Here is a 22,251-nt window from a genome sequence, read left to right as displayed (position 1 = left end):
TATGAAAACATCCATCTGTTTTTGCCTGAAAATGCCCCCGAAGTGACTATTTAAAGTTTGTCTTCTTTTTTAATTGATTTAAACAAGAAATTCAGGAAACTAACATCATATCGACCATTTACTGACATATCATATTGTTGTAGAAAGTAGTAAATATTGTTTTACAGCATTTTGTTTCACCAAATGTCAGTGTTCAGTTTGAAGGTAGCAGAGAGATTCAGTATCTTATCTATCCAGCAGAGGTCAGCCTTTTATTAACAAATTCTGATGTGGTCACACAAAACTTCATTTTTCATGAAAGACTTGCAGTTAAGAGAATATTTAATAAATTACTGATGATGCACAAGCAATATTGGCAAATTTTGTTTAGTGTTTTCTTTGGCGAAGTAGGAATAACACGGGTGGTGTCTTTGTGACACTGTTGTTGCCAGCGCAAGGAAAACCCCTTGTCATCACCGTCCGTTTGGGCTGTAGCACTCAAGCAAAGTACAGAGTGTGGTCCTGTTACAGTACATTTGTTAAATGAAGGGTTTCTTCAACAGACATCACACAAGCAGCCAGTGATGCTGGGATCGTTCCAGGCTTTGCCTCGCTGACTGTTGACTGGAGAAATAACAGCTATAACTGTAGATGGACACAAGCTTTCCAGTTGTGTTGAAAATTCTTTACATTACTTAACAAAATACTTGACATTACAACATGTTTTGTCCTGAAAAGGTTGTTTTTTTTCAACCGAATACCTCTTAAATTACCCTCTAATGTTGCATGTGTCACTCATGGTTTGAACCATGAAGGTTGTGAGAAGTTGCACTAAGATGAAGGTTGTATGGGCTTGGTCCTTTTGGAGAGTTTGTAATTGAAGTACATGACAGCCTTGGACTGTGGGGCTCTCCTGGGCCAGCAGGTGCGTCCGTTGCCGAAGTAGTCCTCCAAACACTGACAGGTGTAGGAACCATCTGTGTTGACACACTGAGCATGGCGGCTGCACTGGTGAGACCCGGTTAAACATTCATCCTTATCTGTGGAGAAGAGGAGAAGGAGGTTTGAAATGTTTCGTAATGACGAATACATGTCAGAGTCTTTTTTATGTCAGAGCAAGTAGGGGATTGGTTACATTACAGCAAGAAGGTATGCTGAGGCTGCTCCACAGCTAAGTCATATGAGATCAGCGTGGAGAGTGTCTGTTTCAAACCTGCTCGAGAGATAATTTTGCAATGCTCATCACATGGATGAAAACAAAAACAGCATGTGGGTGAGCCCACAGCTGAGTGGGTGAGCTATGAGTGCTCATCAAATAAACATGGTCTCTAGATCTCCGCTGCCAAAGCACATCTTCACATGATCCCTCTCTCTGCCAATTAACACAGATGAGGAGAACATGTGTGGCTGTGCTGTGATCCATTTAGTCATTTTTCAGTGCTGACATGGAGCAGATCTGGATGCCGCAAAACAATCTCCAACATGGGCGACCCTGTGGCCTTGTTGACGTAAACCATGTAGTCGCCATGTCCCTGCTTTGAGTCCCTCTGCTCTTTCTTGTGTCTCCTGTCTATCTCTACTGTTAAATAAAGGCAAGTGTTGAGAAAAAAAAACCTCATGCATACCTGTACATTCATAAACACAAAACACATTGTCACATATACCACAGGATTTTATGAGAAACGTGACCATCTGCTTCGCAAAAAGTGGTCGACTGCATATTGAAGTCATATTAATGTAATTAGAAATGATTAGGAGTGTTTTTTCTTTTGTTTTTTTTACCTCGACATTGCACTGAGCCCTGGAGTGTCCCCATCACAAAGCCATCTTGACACGCACAGAAAAAGCTGCCGAAAGTGTTCCTGCAGGTCCGGCGTGGTGGACACACATCAGCATCCCGCTGACACTCATCTACATCTGCAACACGACACATACATGTGTAACATCAGCATCACATTTCATTGCACAGGTCACCTGCAGAAGTAGTCAGTACAAATCTATCTGCCCACACACACACAGACACAAACACACACACACACACACATACACACACCTAACCCAGATGACATGGTGCTTTAATGTTTCTTGCTCAAAACAATAATTACCTTCAAAAAGACACGAGAGGCACAAATGAGTACCTTGACCTTGCAGCCACCTCTTTGTACTGAAGCTTTGAAAGGTGCACTGCTGTTCAAAAACAAGGATGACCCAAACACACAAATGTTTCACCTCAGGTGTTAGGTCCCTCATGTTCCTCTTTTGAACTACCTTTTTTTTATAACAACACAGACATAAATGATTCTCTTCTCTTTCAAGAACTTCCTCAAGTCAGTTTTGACTATAGACTGAATTGCCAGACACACCCAGGTACATCTATTTTATTAGTATATTATTATTATTAGTATATTAGTATTATTATTAAGATTTAGTTTAACCTTTATTTTATCAGCATAGCCTCTTAAGGTCAGGGAGTCTCTTTTTTTGAGGGGTCCTGGCTCAAACAGCAGCACAGATTACAGATAATAATACAGTAAAATTAAGTTCAAAACTGTACAAAACTAAAATGTGGACGTACATAAAAACAAGCACAAAATAGCCCTGCAATAAATGCTGTTATCTTTTTTTCCCCATCCTCATATATATCAGTGGCAATAGACTGCTGTATTGAACTGCATTTGTTGTTCTCATTCGTCCCTAATAAACTGGCAACTTGGTCTATCTCTGGTAAATGTACAGATGCACTCAAACTCAGAACTATTTAAAATACAGTTGTGCATCGGTGAATGCACATGCTTGAAAGCTAAATTGTTCCCACCAAAAGCTCTCCCACAGTGTGAGAATGTCTCCTGAACGGCCGTGAGACCGGGGGAAGGCTCGCTTCATTACAGGACAGGAGGTGTCTGCGGCCAGTGCTTTATTAGAGCTGAGTATGTTTTTCTCTTCATTAGGTAATTAAAGGCTTTTCACCATTGGGTGGACAGACCCAGCGGAGAGGTGCCATTGGTGGTAAGTAAGCTGTAGGTAGATGAATGGTGAAGCTTCACCTTCTTTACAAATAAAGTCATAAAGAAAAGATTTGGCAAAGCATAATGGTTGGAGCAACACACAATTTAAAAAAGAGGTGAAAAGCAAAAAGAGAAACTTTGTGCTCTGGTGGTTAGCGCAGGAAGTATCTGGGTTGGGTTTGCAGCACTGAATGACGCTGGCTGGTCGAGAACACTCGCCTTTTTCATAGTATTTAACAACAACCATTTTAAAAAACCTGCAGCAGCGAGCGCAATGTCCTGCTTCACAGCTCTTTGCTCTAATATGTTCGAAATTAATGACAAATTAAGCCACAGAAGAGATTCTATGATGATTTTATGATTAGACAGTGAAGTTCAGTCTTTGTTAAACCTGCAGGTTTAACTGATATTAGGTTTAAATGATATTTTTAAATAATAGGTTTAAATGATATTTTTGGCCACTGGGGGCAGTGTAAACAGGCTTTAAACACAACATAGACGTATTATACCTTCTAAGTTGATATGGCAAACTTGTTAGCAGACACACCTCCAGCAGACATGTAGCAACATTATCATTCATATAGTCGTGTTTCTGGCCACCAGAAGGATGTAAGTCTAATATTCACTCAATGTTTAGCTCTGTTTTTGTTTTTGTTATTTGATCTATTGTTAATATAAGAATATTGATTGGACCAGCTTTAAGATAACCACTACCACAGCTTCCGTGATGACTGAAAATGATGTCAGGGGGATGGATGCTTGCTTCCTTTTGTATTTAGGTGAAATGACCACCTCCTTCAAACATGAACACAGTGTGAGACAAAATAATAAAGTGAATATAAATGGCAGTTCACTCTGACTATCAGGCTAAGAACAACAATGGAAATGTGCTAAATCTAAACACGTGAGGCATCTCTTTTTACAGTGGTTCATAATGATAAGCTGAGGGGTGTTTCTGAAGAACTACCTTCACAGGTCTTGTTGTCAGCGGCCAGGTGGAGGCCGGGGGGACACAGACAGCGCACTGCTGCTCCCCCTCTTTCCATCTGGCAACCAAACTGGCAGCGCAGGGAGAAACATGCGGCCTCTCCTGGAAGACAGACAGGGAAACACTGGCTGAGAAATGGGCCACTGGATCACCACTGAGAGAGAATACACACACCTCATGCCACCACACACATAACATATGAGTCCAGCCTTGTTCTCTGTAACACTGGGACAAGTGATGAAGCTATAACGGTGATCATTCTCTTTGACCTAACACTACACCACAATAACCAGTATCTTAGATAAATCCCTGATTAATTTGCCCTTGAAATACCCTCTATACACTTTGTTATGATATCACTTACTCTAATATAAACTGTGAATTGCTGTCATAAACATTTATGTTAGCCTAAAAAGGTGGGTAAACTGAGTACCAAGCCCTCAGATACTTTAACCTCCTATTATGGTATGAAGATGGCAGATAGACTTTGTGGAAAACTACTCCAACATCACAAATATCATCTGTCAGTCTACAGATTTTCTTCATTTGGGCTCTTAGATACCAAACTGTAAGTTTTAAAATGTTCTGTTTAAAGAGGAAATTACTCACCGCTGCAGGTGTATCCGTCTGCACTGAGCGTGTATCCAGGTTCACAGTAACAGCGATAGCTACCGTGTGTATTCATGCAGCGCTGGGAACACGGTCTCTCCAGGAAACCGCACTCATTCACATCTGGAGTCAATATGAAACATTATTCAAGCCGCAGAAAGGAATCCTTGTGGCAAATGATGCAGGGGAACACAGGTAATGGTTAAAAAATTAGAAACATAAGACTGACAACGCTTTGTGCATTGTAGTGTACCTTCATCACACTGCGGTCCTTTGTACCCTCTGGAGCATAAACATTTGTCAGGTCCCACACATTGTCCATATACGCATGACTTCTTGCACACCGCTGTGGGGGACAACGGACATGATATAACCTACTAACATCAATAACAACTGTGCACTGGTGTATGATGATCAGTGGTGGAAGAAAATGTTCATTGTAACAACACTTCATTGTAAGAAAAGCTCCTGCATTTAAAATTTTACCTTAAGTAAACGCACTCATTATGCAGAAGGAACCCTTTCAGAGTGTTATATTATTATATATTAAGCTATTGAATCAGTTGTTCTGATGCATTAACATGTAAGCAGTGTTTTCATGTTTTAGCTGAGGTAGAGCTAATTTTACTTTTACTTTATATAATATTGGATAGTTCAATCTATAATATGACATATTTCAAAAGCTCATGTGTTAATTATCACATTATTTATAAAATTAAAAGTACAATATTTTCCTGTAGGAGTTGAGGAAGAATCATAATGGAACATATGAATACCTAAAAATGTTACTAAAGTAACTAAATGTAGCACAGTGAAAAGTACAATAAAAGTAAAATAATAAATAAAATGGAGGTACTCTGCACTTATGGAAGTACAGCACTTTACAAAATGTATGTAGTTGTTGTTCATTTCATTAAAAGATGAATAAAAAATGAAAATAATGCAAAGAACAGACAAACCAGAGATACAAGAGTCAAACTTTTTCACACTTATTTCCTACTGTTTGTTGTTTCTCCAAGATGCCGGACTGATAACCTGTGAACTCTGGCTAATGTGTCATTGTAGTTGTGCTGTCACTGAATCGCAGAGTGACTTACGCTGACAAATGCCATTAACATTCCTCCATCCAAAACAACAGGAAGTCATCTGACCATAGCTGCAGAGCCCCAGCTGTGCACGACCGCCAGTGTGCTCCAACGCATCCTCCACTGACCTGTGGAAGCTGGGACAAAAGGTTATCAGATCATTAAGCACCATCAAGCCTTCAGGGCTTCAATTTCAGCACAGAATCCAAAGTCTGATGTCCTGGAAGAAGGTTGTACTCTTTAGTATTAGAAAAGCTTAGAGGTATTCTTTTGCCCTCGCTATGCCTGTAGCTATGCAGCAAGCTAAACACACTTACAATAAAGCTTAACAACAACAGTTGGCCTTTGAAGTTTGAGCAACAAATTGAGTGATAGTGATTGCAAACCAGCAAAAGATGAGATAACCTTTAACAAGAATTAGAACAAAGGTGCTGTAAAAATGAGTTAGAACAGTAATAAGGATTCACAAAAGAGCTGTTAAATAAGTTATATAGGCTATGTCCTCCTAATAATCCAACAATGTAACATGACAAGTTTATATAGATGCAAAAATTACTATTGTGTGAATCTATGGCTGTTTGTAATGACACGAAATGATGATGAATAGTAAGTGTCTGAAATCTCAATTTACTGCTCTCCATTGAGTAAACTATTGAGTGTCTATTAAACAGGGAGTAGTAAATGAGTGAGCAAGGGAGTGATTTGTTATGCCTGGAAAAAATAAAGTCTCACCAGTAAAAGAATAACATTAAATCCCCAAAGGAAGAATAACACAGTAATTAATCTAGTAAACATACTCACTGAGTTCCACAAGAGTGAAACACTGTAAAACAGTAAAATACATAACAGTAAGTCCAACAGTAACCTAGAATGTTACATTAGCTGATACATTAGCCTCAGACAGCTAGCTTGGTTAGCAGTAAACTCAGGAAAACTAGATGAACAAATCAACAATCACTAAACAGCTAAAATAAAAAAAGGTAACAGATACAGATAATGCTCCAACAAGGGCTTTTAGGGAGTGAATAAAGGATAATTGTCAATTTTTGCTAAGTCACAGATCTGACTCAATGTAACGGTGTCAGTTAAACTGCCACCGAACTGTTGCTTAGTAGCGGCTGCTACTAGCAACAGCATGTTTAACTGAAACCAACTGCTGCTGGCACAAAAATGAAATTTGACTCGGTCTGTCAATGTAACAGAGCCACAAGAAAAGGTTTCTTTTTATTAGTGTGCTTGCATTCAGCAATACACACTCATTGATATTTTTATTATTCTTCTGCTTCTCCTTCTGGACACTTGTTGTTTATTTACACTTTTCCTTAGAAACGTCCTTCCTTTTCCTTGAGGAGGTTCAGCTCAAGTAGGACATTTAAAATAAAAATAAATTTTACACTTGTACAGACATTTTAACTGTTGTCAGTTCTTACATTTAAACTTTAACTTCTTTCAGCACTTCTATGTCAATTGCAACTACTTTTGGTGTTTGCATTTTGACTGCCACTTCAATTACAACTTCAACTATTTCAGCATTTCATCCAAATGTTCCAACTGCATATTTTAAGCAGCAAGCACGTGTAGAGTTTCCTTAGAAAATGTTTCAGGTTTAACGAGGGTGATTAATTTTTGCCATCCTAAATTTCCTTCTGGTGGATTTACCCTCTTCAACATCTTTGATTACAAAATATCATAACCAAGTCCATACAACAGTTTATTCCTGGATCTTTAGAGCACACTGGAGCCCATTTAATGCTGCTATATACTGTAACTACTTATGAAACACCTTCCTTATTTCCATGCATTCACAGGAAAAGTCTTAAAGAGTGTATTATATTCTAAGCAGCAATCATTTCTCCCTCATTAAAATCTGCTGTCATAAACAAAAGTGTAATAAACTACATGTTCTACAGAACCACTGAGCAAGCTTCACTCATAGCTGCTGTTAAATTTCCTCACACCCACACTGCAATAAGAGGATATTAAATGATTAGACACAGGCCAGTTAAGTTTGTTTCATGCACTCACACTGTACTGACAGAGGTCACCAACAGTGTGTGAGCAAGAGATACACAACCCTTACTATCTTTAAGAAGTTGACTAAAGTCAGCACTTAATTGCTCTTAGGAAAAAAAGTATCCTATATTGCTTTAAAAAGATAGATTACTTCATAAATATCAATAATTCAGATTTTTTATCACAAAAATCAGATTCACTTCTACAAATCTCAATAATTTGGACTCTTACCTTTCTTGATGATGAGCCAGGGAAAGCGTAATGAAATGCACCGTCACCACAAAGACCCGTCGTCTCATTTCAATCATTTTCTTCCACCACAGTTTTTATTATTGCCCTTTAAACACATATTAGCTGCCACTATCCTCCGAAACCTTTTTCTCCGTCAGACGAGAACAATTGTTTTGAGATGTGTACTGTATGTGTTTTTAAAAAAGCTATTCTCGAGGCGTCTTCAGTGCCAAAGGGCATTCAAGTGTGTATGAGTGTGTTTGTTTGAGGAGTGGAGCTGTGTGGGGGGCTCCCATGCTGTAATTGTAGGGTGCTGAGCGTAAGAGGTGTGAGCTTACCTGCATTCAAAGCAGAGAGAGGGACAGACAATAGAGAGGCAGAGAGGAAAACAAGAAGAGAAAGACAGAAGAAGGGTGGAAGTATGAGCATGCAAAAAACAAACAACAACAACAAAAAAGTGAATTATAATATTGGTTGACAAAACAAATCTTTCTTGCTTGTTCTGTAGAGTGATCCATAGATGGAGTTTGCTCAGTTGCCATGTGATTGGAAAATGTTCAAAACCTCCATTATTCTAAACACTTTTCGGACTTGTCATGCAAGTTGGATTAAAAGTTGAGTATTAAAGGACCAGTGTGTAAGATTTAGTGGCATCTAGTGGTGAGGTTGCAGATTGCAGCCAAATGAATACATCTACCCTCACCCTCCCCTTCCGTGTATAGGAGAACCTTTGGTGGCCGTGAAACCCGTGAGAAACATGAGAGGTCCAGTGTTTGGTTTGTCCATTCTGGGTTACTGTAGAAACATGGTGATGCAACATGACTGCCTCCGTGGAAGAGGACCCACTCCCTTTGTAGATATAAAGGGCTCATTCTAAGACAATGAAAACACAACAATTCTTATTTTTCAATTCAATTCAATTTTCAATTTTATTTATATAGCACCAAATCACAACAAAAGTCATCTCAGGGCACTTTTAACATAGAGCAGGTCTAGACTGTACTCTTTAATTTACAGAGACCCAACAATTCCCCCATGAGCAAGCTTGGCAGCAGCGGTACGGAAAAACTCCCCTTTAACGGGAAGAAACCTCAAGCAGAACCTGGCTCTTGGTGGGCGGCCATCTGCTTTGACCATTTTTTCAGGTGATTAAACACTAATTAATATGAATTAGAATTATGAATATTATATTCCATTTCTGCCAAGTCCGTTCCACTAGATGCCACTAAATTCTACAAACTGCACCTTTAAATTCAGAGTATTTTATTTGTCCCTCAAGAGACAATTCTAGGCACTCAGGTTTGCAAACACAAAACAATTCATTCACACATATGAAAACAATTTAAAAATACAAAATATGATTTGTAACGATTAAAAGAAAAATGCAAAAAAAAGTTAAAAGACCCAAGTGGCAACACTGCAAAGACACATTGTGTCAAAAAGTGCAAGAAGTGCATTTATCAATCTATAAACAACATAAACTGACAATTTCTTGCTGTGCACAAGTTTTATGGCTTCTGGAATAAAACCAAATTTAACCTTCTGTTAGTTTTTCTGACGGTCACAGGTTGTCATTTGATATTTTTGTTTGGTTGGTTGTGTCTTGTCTGGTATGAGATATCGATGCATGAGAGTAACATGCGGTAGACAGAGAGCATCTTTTTGTTGAGCTTGTGCTGAACAATGAATGATAACCCTCATCCCTGAAGTACTTTGGTTTAGTTTCTGTCTGCATCTATTTGTTAACTTAAATGAACTGAAACCAACACTGAGCTTATAGTGTACGAGGTGGATGCCAGGTCCAGCTACGACCACCCAGTCTCATGAGCAATGAGTGGATGGATGATGATGAATAGAGTGACTGCAGAAAGCTAGATCAGTCTGCTGGGTTTCAGGTGGGGCCCGCAATCATTTCTTGTTAATACTGAACTTGACCAATAGACCAAAACAGAGCTTACCCTGTTACCAACACCTGAGGGAAATATCTGTGTCTTTGGTTACTAAATGCTCCACCATGTTCCCCTAGTTATATGCTGACTTTGTCTGTCTGCTGTTTGGTGCTGTGCAGGTAGCTTATAATGGGTTCATCAGAGCTTTTTTGGTGCAAACAGCTGCCTATTGGAAAACACTGATGAAAGAAATGAGAGTTTCACTCACCCACACTTTCAGGGCCTAAAACCAAAACAATGAGCTGAAAGATGCTAAAATGCAGAGTGAGTTGATAATTCTCTGTGGGTTCATCACTATGACAGACACCTATCCCACTACCAGTAGTTATTTCATAAATTGTTAATATAAAAACATTTATTACTGAAGCTTTAACTATTTAATGAATTTATGTTTTCTTTGCCATTGTTAGCATGTTATTTACAGTACTAAAACTTACAGTATTAAAGGTGAAATAAATATATATTATATAAACAAATATTAATCATAAAAAGCGTTAAGAAATACACACAAAGACTATTTTGAGACTAAGTGTTTTTCAAAGGCTGAGACTGCAATCTCAGGGTCGGAAATAAGTGCTGGCAGCCTCAGAGGTAGTGCCTTTGAAGCCTTAACTATTACCAGCACTGATCAGAGTGCAATCAGTTGTATTAAGCTCAAAGGCGGAGTCCATGTCTGGGCGCCTGGTGGTCCACTCACCAGGAATCACACACACACCCACACACCCACACACACACACACGTACACACCCTGCTTTAACACACAAATCTTTCTGATGAATGAACATCAGCTGTTAAAAAAAAGTTCAGGCCCAGATCAAACTGATTATACCTTTTCCCACCGAGGCCCAACATTATTCTGCATGTTTTGTCAGTTTACAACAAACCAGACTTTTCTGCTCTCAATTGACACCTCAATTTGTCTGACCCCAGAACAACAAATGGCACATATTTGGCAGGTTCTACAAAACCCATTTGGCTAATTATGAGATTACTGCGGGTAGGTGGCCCCAGGGTGCCACCACTGCAGAGTAGACCATAGCGTAGATGCATTCAAACTGCACAAACCACACAGTTTTCAGATTCAAACAATTGTACTTTTAGAAAAATGTGACCGTATGAGGTGCTGGACGGCAGAAGGGAAGGTGTGGTTGAGGCTGACTGAAAATTGAAAATTGGTGTGTGTAAAAGTCATGTCTCAGTTCATTTTCAACTCTGTCTTTCTCTCTCTCTCTCTACACACACACACGCACACACACACGCACACACACACACACACACACACACACACACACACACACACCACACACACACAGCTCCCCACCCAGCCCTCAGCCTTGGATGGTTTTTGTCAAATGTGTCACCACCACACATCAGTAAGTGAGGTGGAAAGAAACCATAAAATGCCTGTGCACGGTCTGCCTTGAATTAGTGCCAAACCTCACTCCGTATCTGTCATATACGATACAATTAAACTTAATCCTGCCAAAGGGGAAGGGAGTGAGGAGAAAATGGAGAAAAAAAAAAGGAAAGTGGCCATCAACAGTAAAGCAGAATGATAAACGTTGTCAGTGCTAGCACAGTGTGTGGCAAGTGCAGGGGTTGATCAGAGAGTTGTGCTGTGCTCTTTTCCATCTGCCAACATGGACTCGGTGGGAGCGGATCAAGATTTCAAGTGTGTGTCTGTGCCAAATCTGCAGATCCTCCTTGTCCTCCTCCTCCTCTCCTGACCACATTATAGGTGTAACACATTGGTGGTCTTTGATTCCTCGACTTGAAAAGGGAAGCCCCACAAAGAGATCAGATGTCATTTAAAGCCCGTTCCCCACCCCCACCTGCTCAAAAAATATAACATATCCGTCATAAATGATGAGGTTGGAGTGAATCCTCCCATGTGAAAACAAGATTCCTGGAACAGTGTTGGTGGTCAATCATACAGAATGTACAGGCAGCACTTCTGCTCGCATTAAATTGTACTTTTTCTTATGTAGTAGTGACATGTGGGTGCGCTATGTGACAATTCAGATACATTTTTAGATTTTCTTCATGGACATTCAAGAAATGGTTTTCAGATCCCCCCCTCGGGATGAAAGACCACCACTGCGATAGAAAATCAAATTAAACTTAATTTTATAATTGCTGATCATCATTTTGGAGTTTAAGACTGCCACTAACGGTTTCACTGGACCAAACTGTCAAAAGTGTGCGTCCAAAATCAACACTGGAGGTTTTAGTGTATAGTGTAGTGTAGTGTGATCTAGCGCCTGTTGGTGTCGTATTCATACAGTTTGGTGATGAAACAAACTTCTGCTGGAGTCACAAAATGCTTTACAGGGTCTATTTGCCCCAAAATATAAAGATTTATGGAAATTTATTCCACAATAATCTGTGAAAAAAAGTAAGTAAGTAAAGTAAAATATAAAGATTTAAACCACCTATAGGTAAGAAATTAATTCATACAGACAACTACAGTGAAATAGACATGTTTTTAGATTTTGAGTGTAGTTTGTTTTTTCTATCTAGTTGGGAAAAAATGGGAAGATACTGTACCTACATCTTACTGTGAACACGAATCGGTAAATTTTAAGAATGAATTGTTGTCTTACAGGGACAACAAGTTTTCAAATTACAATAAAAATGTACATTGTTTGTACCCCCCCAAAACCGCTGAATGAGTTTGTGTTTCCTGGATTTCATCATCCTGCTATAGGTACAAGAAAATGAAAACAACACAAAAGAAATACAAGCAGAAATATTTAAAAACTATCATTGGCACTTGTGACGTGAGAGCCAAAAAAAGTCTATTTGACAAGTCTTTAATACCACATAATTTGGTCATCACCGGGTTTAAACAGTTATCATGACCCCTCTGATATATACAAAAGCTGTTGGATATGTATGTAGATGCCCAAAAAGAGAATGAAAAATGAAAGAAGACTAAATCAGGGAAATCAACTAAAAATCAAATTTCTGTCTGTTGATTCTATCTGTTCTAAAAAGGTAAGAAGACCAGTTTCCAGAGCAAAAAATCATTTATTTAGTCGGGCTAGGAAATTACTAGAAGATTAAATTAAGCTGATGTAAACTGTTTTATTTGAAGAGAAAATGAACAACCCCTGAAAATCATGTTATTGTTGTAGTTTAACATCTCACCTTACTGCTATGATGTAGAGGTGTACTCCTGGGTGTGTCAGCACACCTCAACATCACTTTAAGTGAAGTAACAGGTGCAACAAAACACAGTTGTGGTTAGAGGTACAATAAAGACTTTTTAAAGATAAGCTGTAATTTCATATTAACACTGAAACAAATTACTCCCTGTTATTATATCTTACAGGTAACACTGAGAAGCAACACTGAGCAACACGATGCAGAGTGGGATAACTTTCAGTTATCTGAATTGACAAAACCAAAACAATGCCACTTCATATAAAACTGCAGGCAGCTGCTCAAAGCACAGGAGCTGCCCAACATGAAATGGTAGAGTGCAAAAGTAAATAAATAAATAAAAGAGAAAAGGCATATGGAGCCAGAGTGTGTGACACTTTTTTCCTACTCTCCAGAGTGCAAAAGTAAACAAGTGAGGAAAAAGTTTTCTGCTTTTTGACTTTTCATAACGGGAAATGTACAGTATACTGTGTGTAGTACGGTATGTAAGATAAAGATATTGTATAAATACTACTTCCTTTTCTGCATTCATATATTCATATGCATATGTTTAAGTGCACATGGAAAAGTGTAAAAGTACATCTGGTTCTAATATACATGCAAGTATACAGTATGAATGTATGTAAGAGTATTTATGTAAGATGGTATTCACATATGCATGTTTTTCTCCAGTTCTAGGCAAGAAAACGACATTATGCAACACTTTTAAACCTGCTCTTAAAGACAAAAGAGCAAAATAGTGATCAAGAGATATATGATCATGTTCGTGTCGTTGTATGTATGTAAAAAAACAACTACTTGCATGTGTATTTCAGGATTCCTGTAAGAAGTATGAGATAATCAAACTTTACTAAAAAGTTATGTGTCATGATTGTTTTGAGGGTGTTTCTCTGATTTATGGGTGGCCTAGCTGAGAGTTTCATCGCCACTGAGCGACTATAGTTTTTTGGTTAATGTTCTTACCAGGTGACCTCAGGATGATGGACAGTCTGGGGTCAGAGTTCAGAAAGGGTATGCAAAGGAGTCGCCCAGGTGTGAGGGGTTAAAGGCTAGAGGTCGGGTATGAGGTCACCAGACGGGACACCTGCGAGGGCCTGATGAGGACAGCAGGGACGGCTGTGGCAGGAGGACAATGTAACAGATCTGAGGGGAAAAATAGGGAGGAAGTCTTACTCCATCTATCAACATGATGATGATCACCTGCATGCAGGTGCAGCAACTTCTCTACACTGCAGCAACATCATTCTGACCCTTCATGTGCAGGAACATATGTACATTTACACATATAAACTGGCCTACTAAAGGCAAGGATGGATCTCAAGCTGTTTAGTGTCAATATTTAGTATTGAGTCTTCTTGTTTGAGTCATCTTGTTTTTCTATTTGCAAGTCAAGTTTATGACAGTGTGGTGAAATAATTTCAATGTTTCCGTCATAATGCTATCTGTTTGAAAAAACAATTCAAACATTTCAAACAGGATCAAGTGACTTAGTTTTATGACGTGATTTGTCTCACTGGAACCGAGAAAATTCTGTAAACACATAAAATCACTGTGGAACAGCTGAAATGATTTTAAACAGGATAAGACAACAAGTCTACAGTCATGTGTAGTTTGGCACAGTGGTGCTTTGAGCTAAATGCTAACGTCAGCATGATAACATGCTCACAACGATAATGTTTACTTACTGATGTTAAGCAAGTATACTGTTTACCATGTTCACCATTGTTTAGCGCATTAGCATGCTAAGATTTGCTAGTTACCACTAAACACAAAGTACAACTGTGACTAATGGGAATGTCATTAGTTTAGCAGGTATTCGGTTACAAATCAATAATTATAGTTTTGCTCTACTGATGATGCTAAATGAAAGGTCAGGGGATCACCAAAGTTATTACAGTTCATCCTGATAGGGGCATGAATGTTTGTACCAAATGTCATGGCAATCCATACAATGGATGTTGGGACATTTTGCTCAAAACTAAAAAATGTCAACCTCATGGTGGCTATAAAGGAAACGTCACAGGGTCACCAAAGATAATAGGATTCATCCTCTGGGGGCTGTAAATGTCTGTACAAAATTTAATGGCAATCCATCCAATAGTTGTGGAGATATTTCAGTGGTGGACTGACCAACAGACCTACACTTCCATCCCTGGAGCCGTGCCTAAAAGCATTCAGGTTGCAGTGGCATCTGTGTGATGGAGCTGAAGAGTGAGCCTGAGGAGCAGCACAGGATACACAGACCTAGAAATTGCAGTTGAAGCAGTATCCAAAATATTTAAGGAGGTTGTTTGTGCCATGAATGCACCTACGTCTTCCTTTACAGGCCCGCAAAAGGAACACAACATCAAGTATCAACCAAAAATGCCAAACATTTGTTGGTTCCAGTCTCTGAAATATGTGATTTCTCTGTTTTATATGATTGTAAATTTAATACAATTGAGTTTTGGACTGTTGGTCAGACAATTTGAAGATGTCACTTAGGAATGTTAGAAACTGCAATAGGCATTTTTCACTGCCTTTTAAAAAATATTAAGGCTAAATATGAATTGATTGATTTGTAAAATAGAAAGAGAAACAGAGAGATTAACTGACAATAAAGTAATTGTCAGTTGCAGCAACATCACAATTCAAAACACAAAACTGGAGCCTGCTATCGCTGCCAAATTGATTGACAGGTCTTACATGATTCGTGTAAGATGTCTTGACGACAGACAATCAACAAAATCTCAGTAATTAATATTCTCTAAACCTATGACATGTTTGTTTACATCAGTAATGTTTGTCAACACATGAATAATAAAAAAAAAAAGCTTGTTGTTTTTTATGATCAGGCTGATTTTTTAGTCAAACTGCATTTTGTTGTGAATGTACTTATAGTTTACATGGTCAAAAAGTTGCAGACTGAGCATTTCCTTCCTTCCTTCCTTCCTTCCTTCCTTCCTTCCTTCCTTCCCAGTCTGTTTGTGTAACAACCTCTTCCTGTCACCACTTTGCCATGCCTGTTAGGCTATAGCTAAACTGGAAGTACACAGTGTACAGAGAGGCAGTGCATCCATTAGACACAGAGCTTTGGAGAGATTAGGATGCACACAGTACACCACCACCACAGGCAGTCTCTGTACCAAAATGAGGATTAGGGCTTTGGCAATGGCAAGGCAGCACCACAGAACACCATGCAAAAGACACCAGGGCATCACCACAGAAAATTATACACCATATGTGTTTTTGCCTTATGTGGCAGTGATGAGAATGAATGGGCAATATTTTCTGAGGAGCAAATGGGCAATGTTTCTTATTCAGACCAATATTTCACTGAGGAGACGGGCATGTTTACTCTGTAATCCTCCATTTCTGGAATAACACTGACTTGATTTATTTATGATTCATTTTGTAGAGTGCGCTCTGACGCTGGAGTTGGACTTATCGGGGTGCATTTGTGTGATTGTGTGAGGGTTTGACTGAGAGGCCACACACTGTTGCAATTTGTTGTTTTAGCACAGCCATAAACAATCAGATTTTTTTGTTTACCAAGCCTTGCTTTGCCTTTTTGTTCTACAATAAATGTTGATTCATTAGACAAGTTAAGAGAAGATTTTCTTCTTATTTTAATTGTTGAGTCATTAAAAAGCTTTCCTTAATTAAACATAAAACCTTAAAGGAATAGTTTAACATTATGGGAAATACAATTATATGCTTTCTTGCGGAGTTTGTTTCTCAGCAAGTTTTTGATGTGAGCCTGTGAAGTAAGTGTTAAGCGAATCAGGAGTTGATTAGCTTAGCTTAGCATAAAGACGGAGCTCAAAAATACGCCTACCAACCCTTTTAAAGCTCAGTAATTAACGCAATGCATCTCATTTGTTTAATCCATACACAGAAAAATAAAAATGTCAATGTGGTTTCAGGCGAAGTTGCTTTAACTATCTCTTGGCAGACAACATGCACAATCTTGTAATCACAGTGAGATTGAGGCAACCAGCAGAGACACCGCACAAGTGTTGCGCAGATGGATAAATTGTTGTCCGTCACGAAATAATTACAGCACATTGCTAACCCTAAAATCTCAAATTGTTGTATTTACATTTATATTCATGTACTGTCTAAAAAATAGATCAAACGTGTTGTTTGGAAAGCTCTAGAGGCATATTTTGAACCAGGCTAGCTATTTCCTCCTTTTTCCAGTCTTTATGCTAAATAAAGCTCATCACCTCCTGGCTTTAGGACAAAGACATGAGAGTGATACTGATATTAATATTTCCCAAAATGTCAAACTATTCCTTTAAATTGACTTAAACTTGCATTAACAGGGTTTTTTGGGGGATCACTGACTTGGGGTCACTGTCTTATTATCACCTTTCAAGTTTATCTGGTGAACTTAAGAGCTAATAATTGCCTATTTCCACATATAGTCAATGACGAGCAACACTTGCATCTATTTAGTCTGTAAGTCCAATATTCACTTTCCTTTTAGCTCTCTTTTGCTCCTCACTAAATGCTGCGGGTAATGTCTGGCTCTTTAGCTGCTAAACGCTACACTATGTTCACTAGCTAGTTGCTAACTTTGTCTGGTTTGGTGTTGGGCAGGTAGCATACATTGGTTAATTGGGTTTATCTGAGCTTTTTCCTTGACAACGGCTGCCTACTATCCGAAAACAACACTGAGAGCACTGAGGGCGACCGAAAACAGTAAACTTGGGGGCCATAAAACCAAAACAATGAGCTGAAAGGTGCTATAAAGGTTCTTACAGCTGAGGTAAACGGCAGGATTCAGGTGATAATTTTTTGTAGGCTCATTACTACGAGTGACCCATTTAAAATCCAAGTAGGAATGTGATATATTGTTAATATGAAAATACTGATTTTAGCCACTTTAAGTAAGTTGTGATTCTTGTTATAGGAATTTAGGGGAATTAACAAATGAGAGTCAAAAGAGTCAATTTTGGACAATATTTAAGATGCACGCTGCGGTGGGAAAACAGTTACTGGAAGATCTACAGTTCATGCAAAGGTGTGCATTTGTCTCCATGCATGTGTGTTCATGTAGGATTTTCTCTCTCTGGTTGGTGTATCTATGTGTGTGTGCGCTATCCCTTGTGCAAGACCCCAACCTCTTGTTAGTGGTGTGTGATAAACTGTTTGGCCCACACGGCGCAGCAGAACGGGCCGTGCCTGTACTGATAACAAGGCGGCAGGCATCTGGCAGAGTTCACTGGCCGGGACACACAGACACACGGACACATGGACAGAAGGCTGATGCAAGCTATGGCCCCGTTCCAGTCAGGATAAACCACATCTTTGCAAGCAGAGAAAACCAACTGTGCCTTACTTTCTTTTTCTTTCACTCTTCATTTCTCACTTTCTGGTTGGGCCCCTGCCAGTCAGTGTTTGAAGAGCAAATATGTATCGGAACATGGTCATCAGAAAATGCATGAAAGCTTACAAAGTGAAAATTTGAGGGTCATATCTTTTGCAAAGGCGAGATACAGAATATAAGCACATTATGATCAGGTGCCTGTGACATCATTGAACACTTGTTGTCAACTTGCTGACCTTTTTTGGCTTTTCTTGGTCTCTCTGGTCGACACACACTCCAGCACGGACACACAAACACACACAGTATTTGACCCCAGTGTTAGCTCTAGTGTTAGCAGTAAGGCTGCGGCGGATGTCTCTCTGTTGACTCTGAGTGATGTAAGCTTGAGATGAGCCCTGCAGATTAAGAGTGAAGGCAAACAAAGGGCCCTGCCAAGATGAGCCACAGTGTATACAGATTAATACAACAATACAGCCACACGAGCGCTGCCGTAAACCATTTGCATAACTCTTTTTAATGTGTTTCGGAAAATTTTCTTGCTTTGCTTTGAGGAGATACTCCCACATGGAAACTTATACCTAGGTGGTCCATTCCAGCCGACATCAGTTGTTTACCTAGCCCGGCTGAGGATCATAGAGAGGGGAGGCAGACAAAGACTGATGTGTTGTTTTTGACAGCCACATGCACGTTCATATCAGACACACACACACACACACGCACACACACACACACACACACACACACACACACACACACACACACACACACAAACACGGAGAAATATGTGATACATTCAAAATTATATACAATTGCTGGACTTTCATGCTTTATCTTGTACGCCACCACCCAAGCATAAATACAAACACAGATTTCACTCACACTTTTATTGCTTTTGTAGAAAGTTGTGGGTCCCTATGAATCTATGAATGGCAATGTTTGGTCGGTCCAGGCTGAAATATTTCAGCAATTATTGGATGGAGTGCCATGAAATTGTGTGCAGACAATTGAGTTTTCCAGACGATGAATCCTACTGACTTTGGTGATCCTCTGACTTTTCCTCTGGCGTCACCAGTATGTTGACAGTTTTGGTTCAGAGTGAGATTTTTCCACAACCATTGGATGGATTGCCATGAAATTTGCTACAGACTTTCATGTCCCCCTCAGGAGAAATTTTAATAACTTTGTAATGCCCTGACTTTTCATGCAGTGCCATCATCAGGTCAAAAATTTTAATTTGTCCAATAATTTGGTTTATAGCCAAATACTAACAGCTTCACGTATCTGCTGGCGTGACTGTTAGACTCGTTTCTCTCTGTAAAGGAGTTCAATCTGGAAAGAAGAATACAGGTGCAACTATAATGTGCATTTCTTGAAGAAAATGCATGTGATTGCTGCTAGCTGGTGAGACTGCCAGCTGCAGCTGCTGCTACTAGCTGCTGCTCCAGCAGCAATTTCTTTTAATATTGTAGCGCCACCTACGGGTGAGGTTATATAAAAGTCATAAGTGTAACAATGGGCAGTAAGTGAGTAACGTACATAACTATCATGGTTTGAATTGTTTTAATGTTGATCAGAGAGAAAACCATCTGACTCCTCTGACATACATCACATGTTTAAAAAGACACACAATAGCCTCCATCATGTAAATTAACCAGACAAAAGGTTTTTTGCACAATTTCATCACTGTGGTTTAGAACAGTTTTGAAAATTCACAGCAAGCAGCGTTGATGTCACCACAGTGGTTTAAAGAGACAATTTGACCTTTGACCTGAACATTCAAACATTTTTCTAGAGTTTTTAAAGTAAGTCCATGTTTTAAAAAAAAGATTCATACAAAAGTAATGCTTGTTTTTGTTCTCAGGTTCATTCAGCATTGATTTGAGGGCATGAAAACCGTGCGACTTTGATGGAACACAGGCGCAAAAAAGGAAAAGGACAAAAAACAAAGGAAAAAACACACACAGTCCCTCAGGCTGCATTTCACACTAACCTGGCATCCTTTCACAGGGCCCAGTGGAGCATGCTGGTGCTGCTCTCAGGCTCTACTGATGGAGGAAACCGCTGCTCCAAGATGGACAACATGGATGTCATGGTGGTGATGGGGAGGAGGTGGGTTGCACAATAGTAAGTCTGAAAGACAGAGTGCAGAATTGCAATGATATTTAAAGAGCAGCACTAAGAGTCTGATTGGCAAGAGGAATACGGCAAGAAAGATAATTGGTCAGGTGTGGCAATGTCAGAATTGTGAATGAAGGGATTTTGACAGTGTGGGAAAGTGGAAGTGATGGAGAAATAGAACAGAAGGAAAAAACAACAAAAAGAGTGTGATGATAGAGATCTCCCTTATTGAACTTACACCAAAGCTTCATTTCAATAAGGAAAAAACACAATTTAAAATGAATAACAATGTTTGTTATAAGTAACGCAGAAATTTTGGCGATTAGATTTTGTTGATATGACGCATCTTCGTAAGTGTAGGTCCTTATGAAGATTGGACAGGATCCCCCAAAATAAATGAAAGCATTCTCACCATGCCAAGGATGATTCATCTCTGAGAGGAGATGAGAATATCATGAAACAATGACACATACACACTAAATGTAATTAGCAATAGAAGTGATTCACCTACATGAACAGTTGTTAGGAATTAAGATATGTAAAAAAGGGTAGAGATAGCAATAAAGGCTGTCGGAGGCCAAACATGGATGAGAAATTGATTAATGTCATGAAATCATGAATGAGAAACCACCAGCAGCTACATGCAAGATCCCATGAGTCTTAGGGCTTGAGGGATTTTCTTAGAGGAGAGGATGAAATCAGAGTCAGGTAGAATGTATGTGGAGTATGCTGAAGATGACCAGTGGCCCATTTGTCAGAGAGAAGAGGATGAAATTCTCTGCAAAGCTGCAGAAGTAGCAGTTCCTATCCCGAGGGAGTGGCCTGAGTACTGCAGAAGTCAATTCAAATCAATTTTATTTGTATAGCCTGATATCACAAATTTGCCTCAACAGCAATACAACATCCTCTGTCCTTAGACCCTCAATTCGAATAAGGAAAAACTCCCTAAAAAACCCCTTTTAACAGGAAAAAAATGGAAGAAACCTCAGGGAGAGCAACAGAGGAGGGACCCATCTCCCAGGACGGACAGACATGCAATATATGTTGTGTGTACAGAATCGAAAACACATCATTCACATGGAAGGGAGAGACACACAAGACATCATTCACACAGGACAGAGAGAGAGAGAAACATGAGGTGAGGCTGAAACACCTACAGGATGAGGAACCAGATCCAAAACCTCTGGAAATGGCACCGACAGCCAGGGAAGCAGAGCGGTTCCAGGATGGGTGATGGTCCAATAAAGAGACGCCTGAGAGAAAAGAGAGAACAAGGAGGAGAAAGTACGGAGAGAGGGAGAGAAGACGAGAGAGAGAGAGGCTTGGACCTCATCTAAGAAGCACTTGCCTTAGGTTATGAATAAACCAGGATTTAGTCATGGGATAACTATCAGGCGTTAAAAAGAGAGGAGGTGATGGGTCAGAATTTTTTGAGCTTTAAAAATGTTAACATGGAAATATAAGGAGAGGAGATGTTCATTTCTCCCACAATAAAGATAGTCAGCAGGACTTTACTAGCTAACTTCTTATCTTTTGGTTTACAACAATCAACATTCTTGAAAATGAAGAATGATTTACAATTCTGTTAAAAATCTAGATAACTGGTATAGTAGCTTTTGCAAATTGATTAAAGAAGAAATAGACGTTGGCAATAAAGCTAGAGACAGCCATTATCCTGAAAGGAAGTTATTTAATAAGAAAACATATTGGAATAAGGAGTCAAAAGCATTATGGCAGTCTATGCATAAAGCTGGTTGAGGACAGGTATTAAACTTGAAGAAAATTCGAACATCAA

General features: G+C 39.2%; 1 protein-coding gene across 2 annotated transcripts; it reads right to left on the bottom strand.

Annotated features, from left to right (window-relative positions):
- Positions 1–350: 350 nt before the first annotated feature.
- Positions 351–21,954, bottom strand: LOC122978413 (nephronectin). 2 transcript variants are annotated; one of them, XM_044345618.1, is made up of 9 exons: positions 21,614–21,954; positions 20,329–20,468; positions 13,988–14,167; positions 5,679–5,803; positions 4,835–4,927; positions 4,582–4,704; positions 3,952–4,074; positions 1,762–1,896; positions 351–1,019 (listed from the first exon to the last, which is right to left on the bottom strand). In XM_044345618.1, the coding sequence occupies exons 4-9, from the start codon at positions 5,725–5,727 to the stop codon at positions 811–813; spliced, it is 732 nt and encodes a 243-aa protein (XP_044201553.1). In that variant the 5' UTR covers positions 5,728–5,803; positions 13,988–14,167; positions 20,329–20,468; positions 21,614–21,954; the 3' UTR covers positions 351–810. The 2 variants fall into 2 exon arrangements, with proteins under 2 accessions (XP_044201553.1, XP_044201552.1); XM_044345617.1 differs by lacking the exons at positions 13,988–14,167; positions 20,329–20,468; positions 21,614–21,954 and adding an exon at positions 7,911–8,262.
- Between the last annotated feature and the right edge of the window lie 297 nt (positions 21,955–22,251).

The sequence above is a fragment of the Thunnus albacares genome, chromosome 3 (assembly GCF_914725855.1).
Source record: "Thunnus albacares chromosome 3, fThuAlb1.1, whole genome shotgun sequence".
NCBI classification, from domain to species: domain Eukaryota; kingdom Metazoa; phylum Chordata; class Actinopteri; order Scombriformes; family Scombridae; genus Thunnus; species Thunnus albacares.
This window is presented reverse-complemented; position numbering and strand designations above follow the sequence as displayed.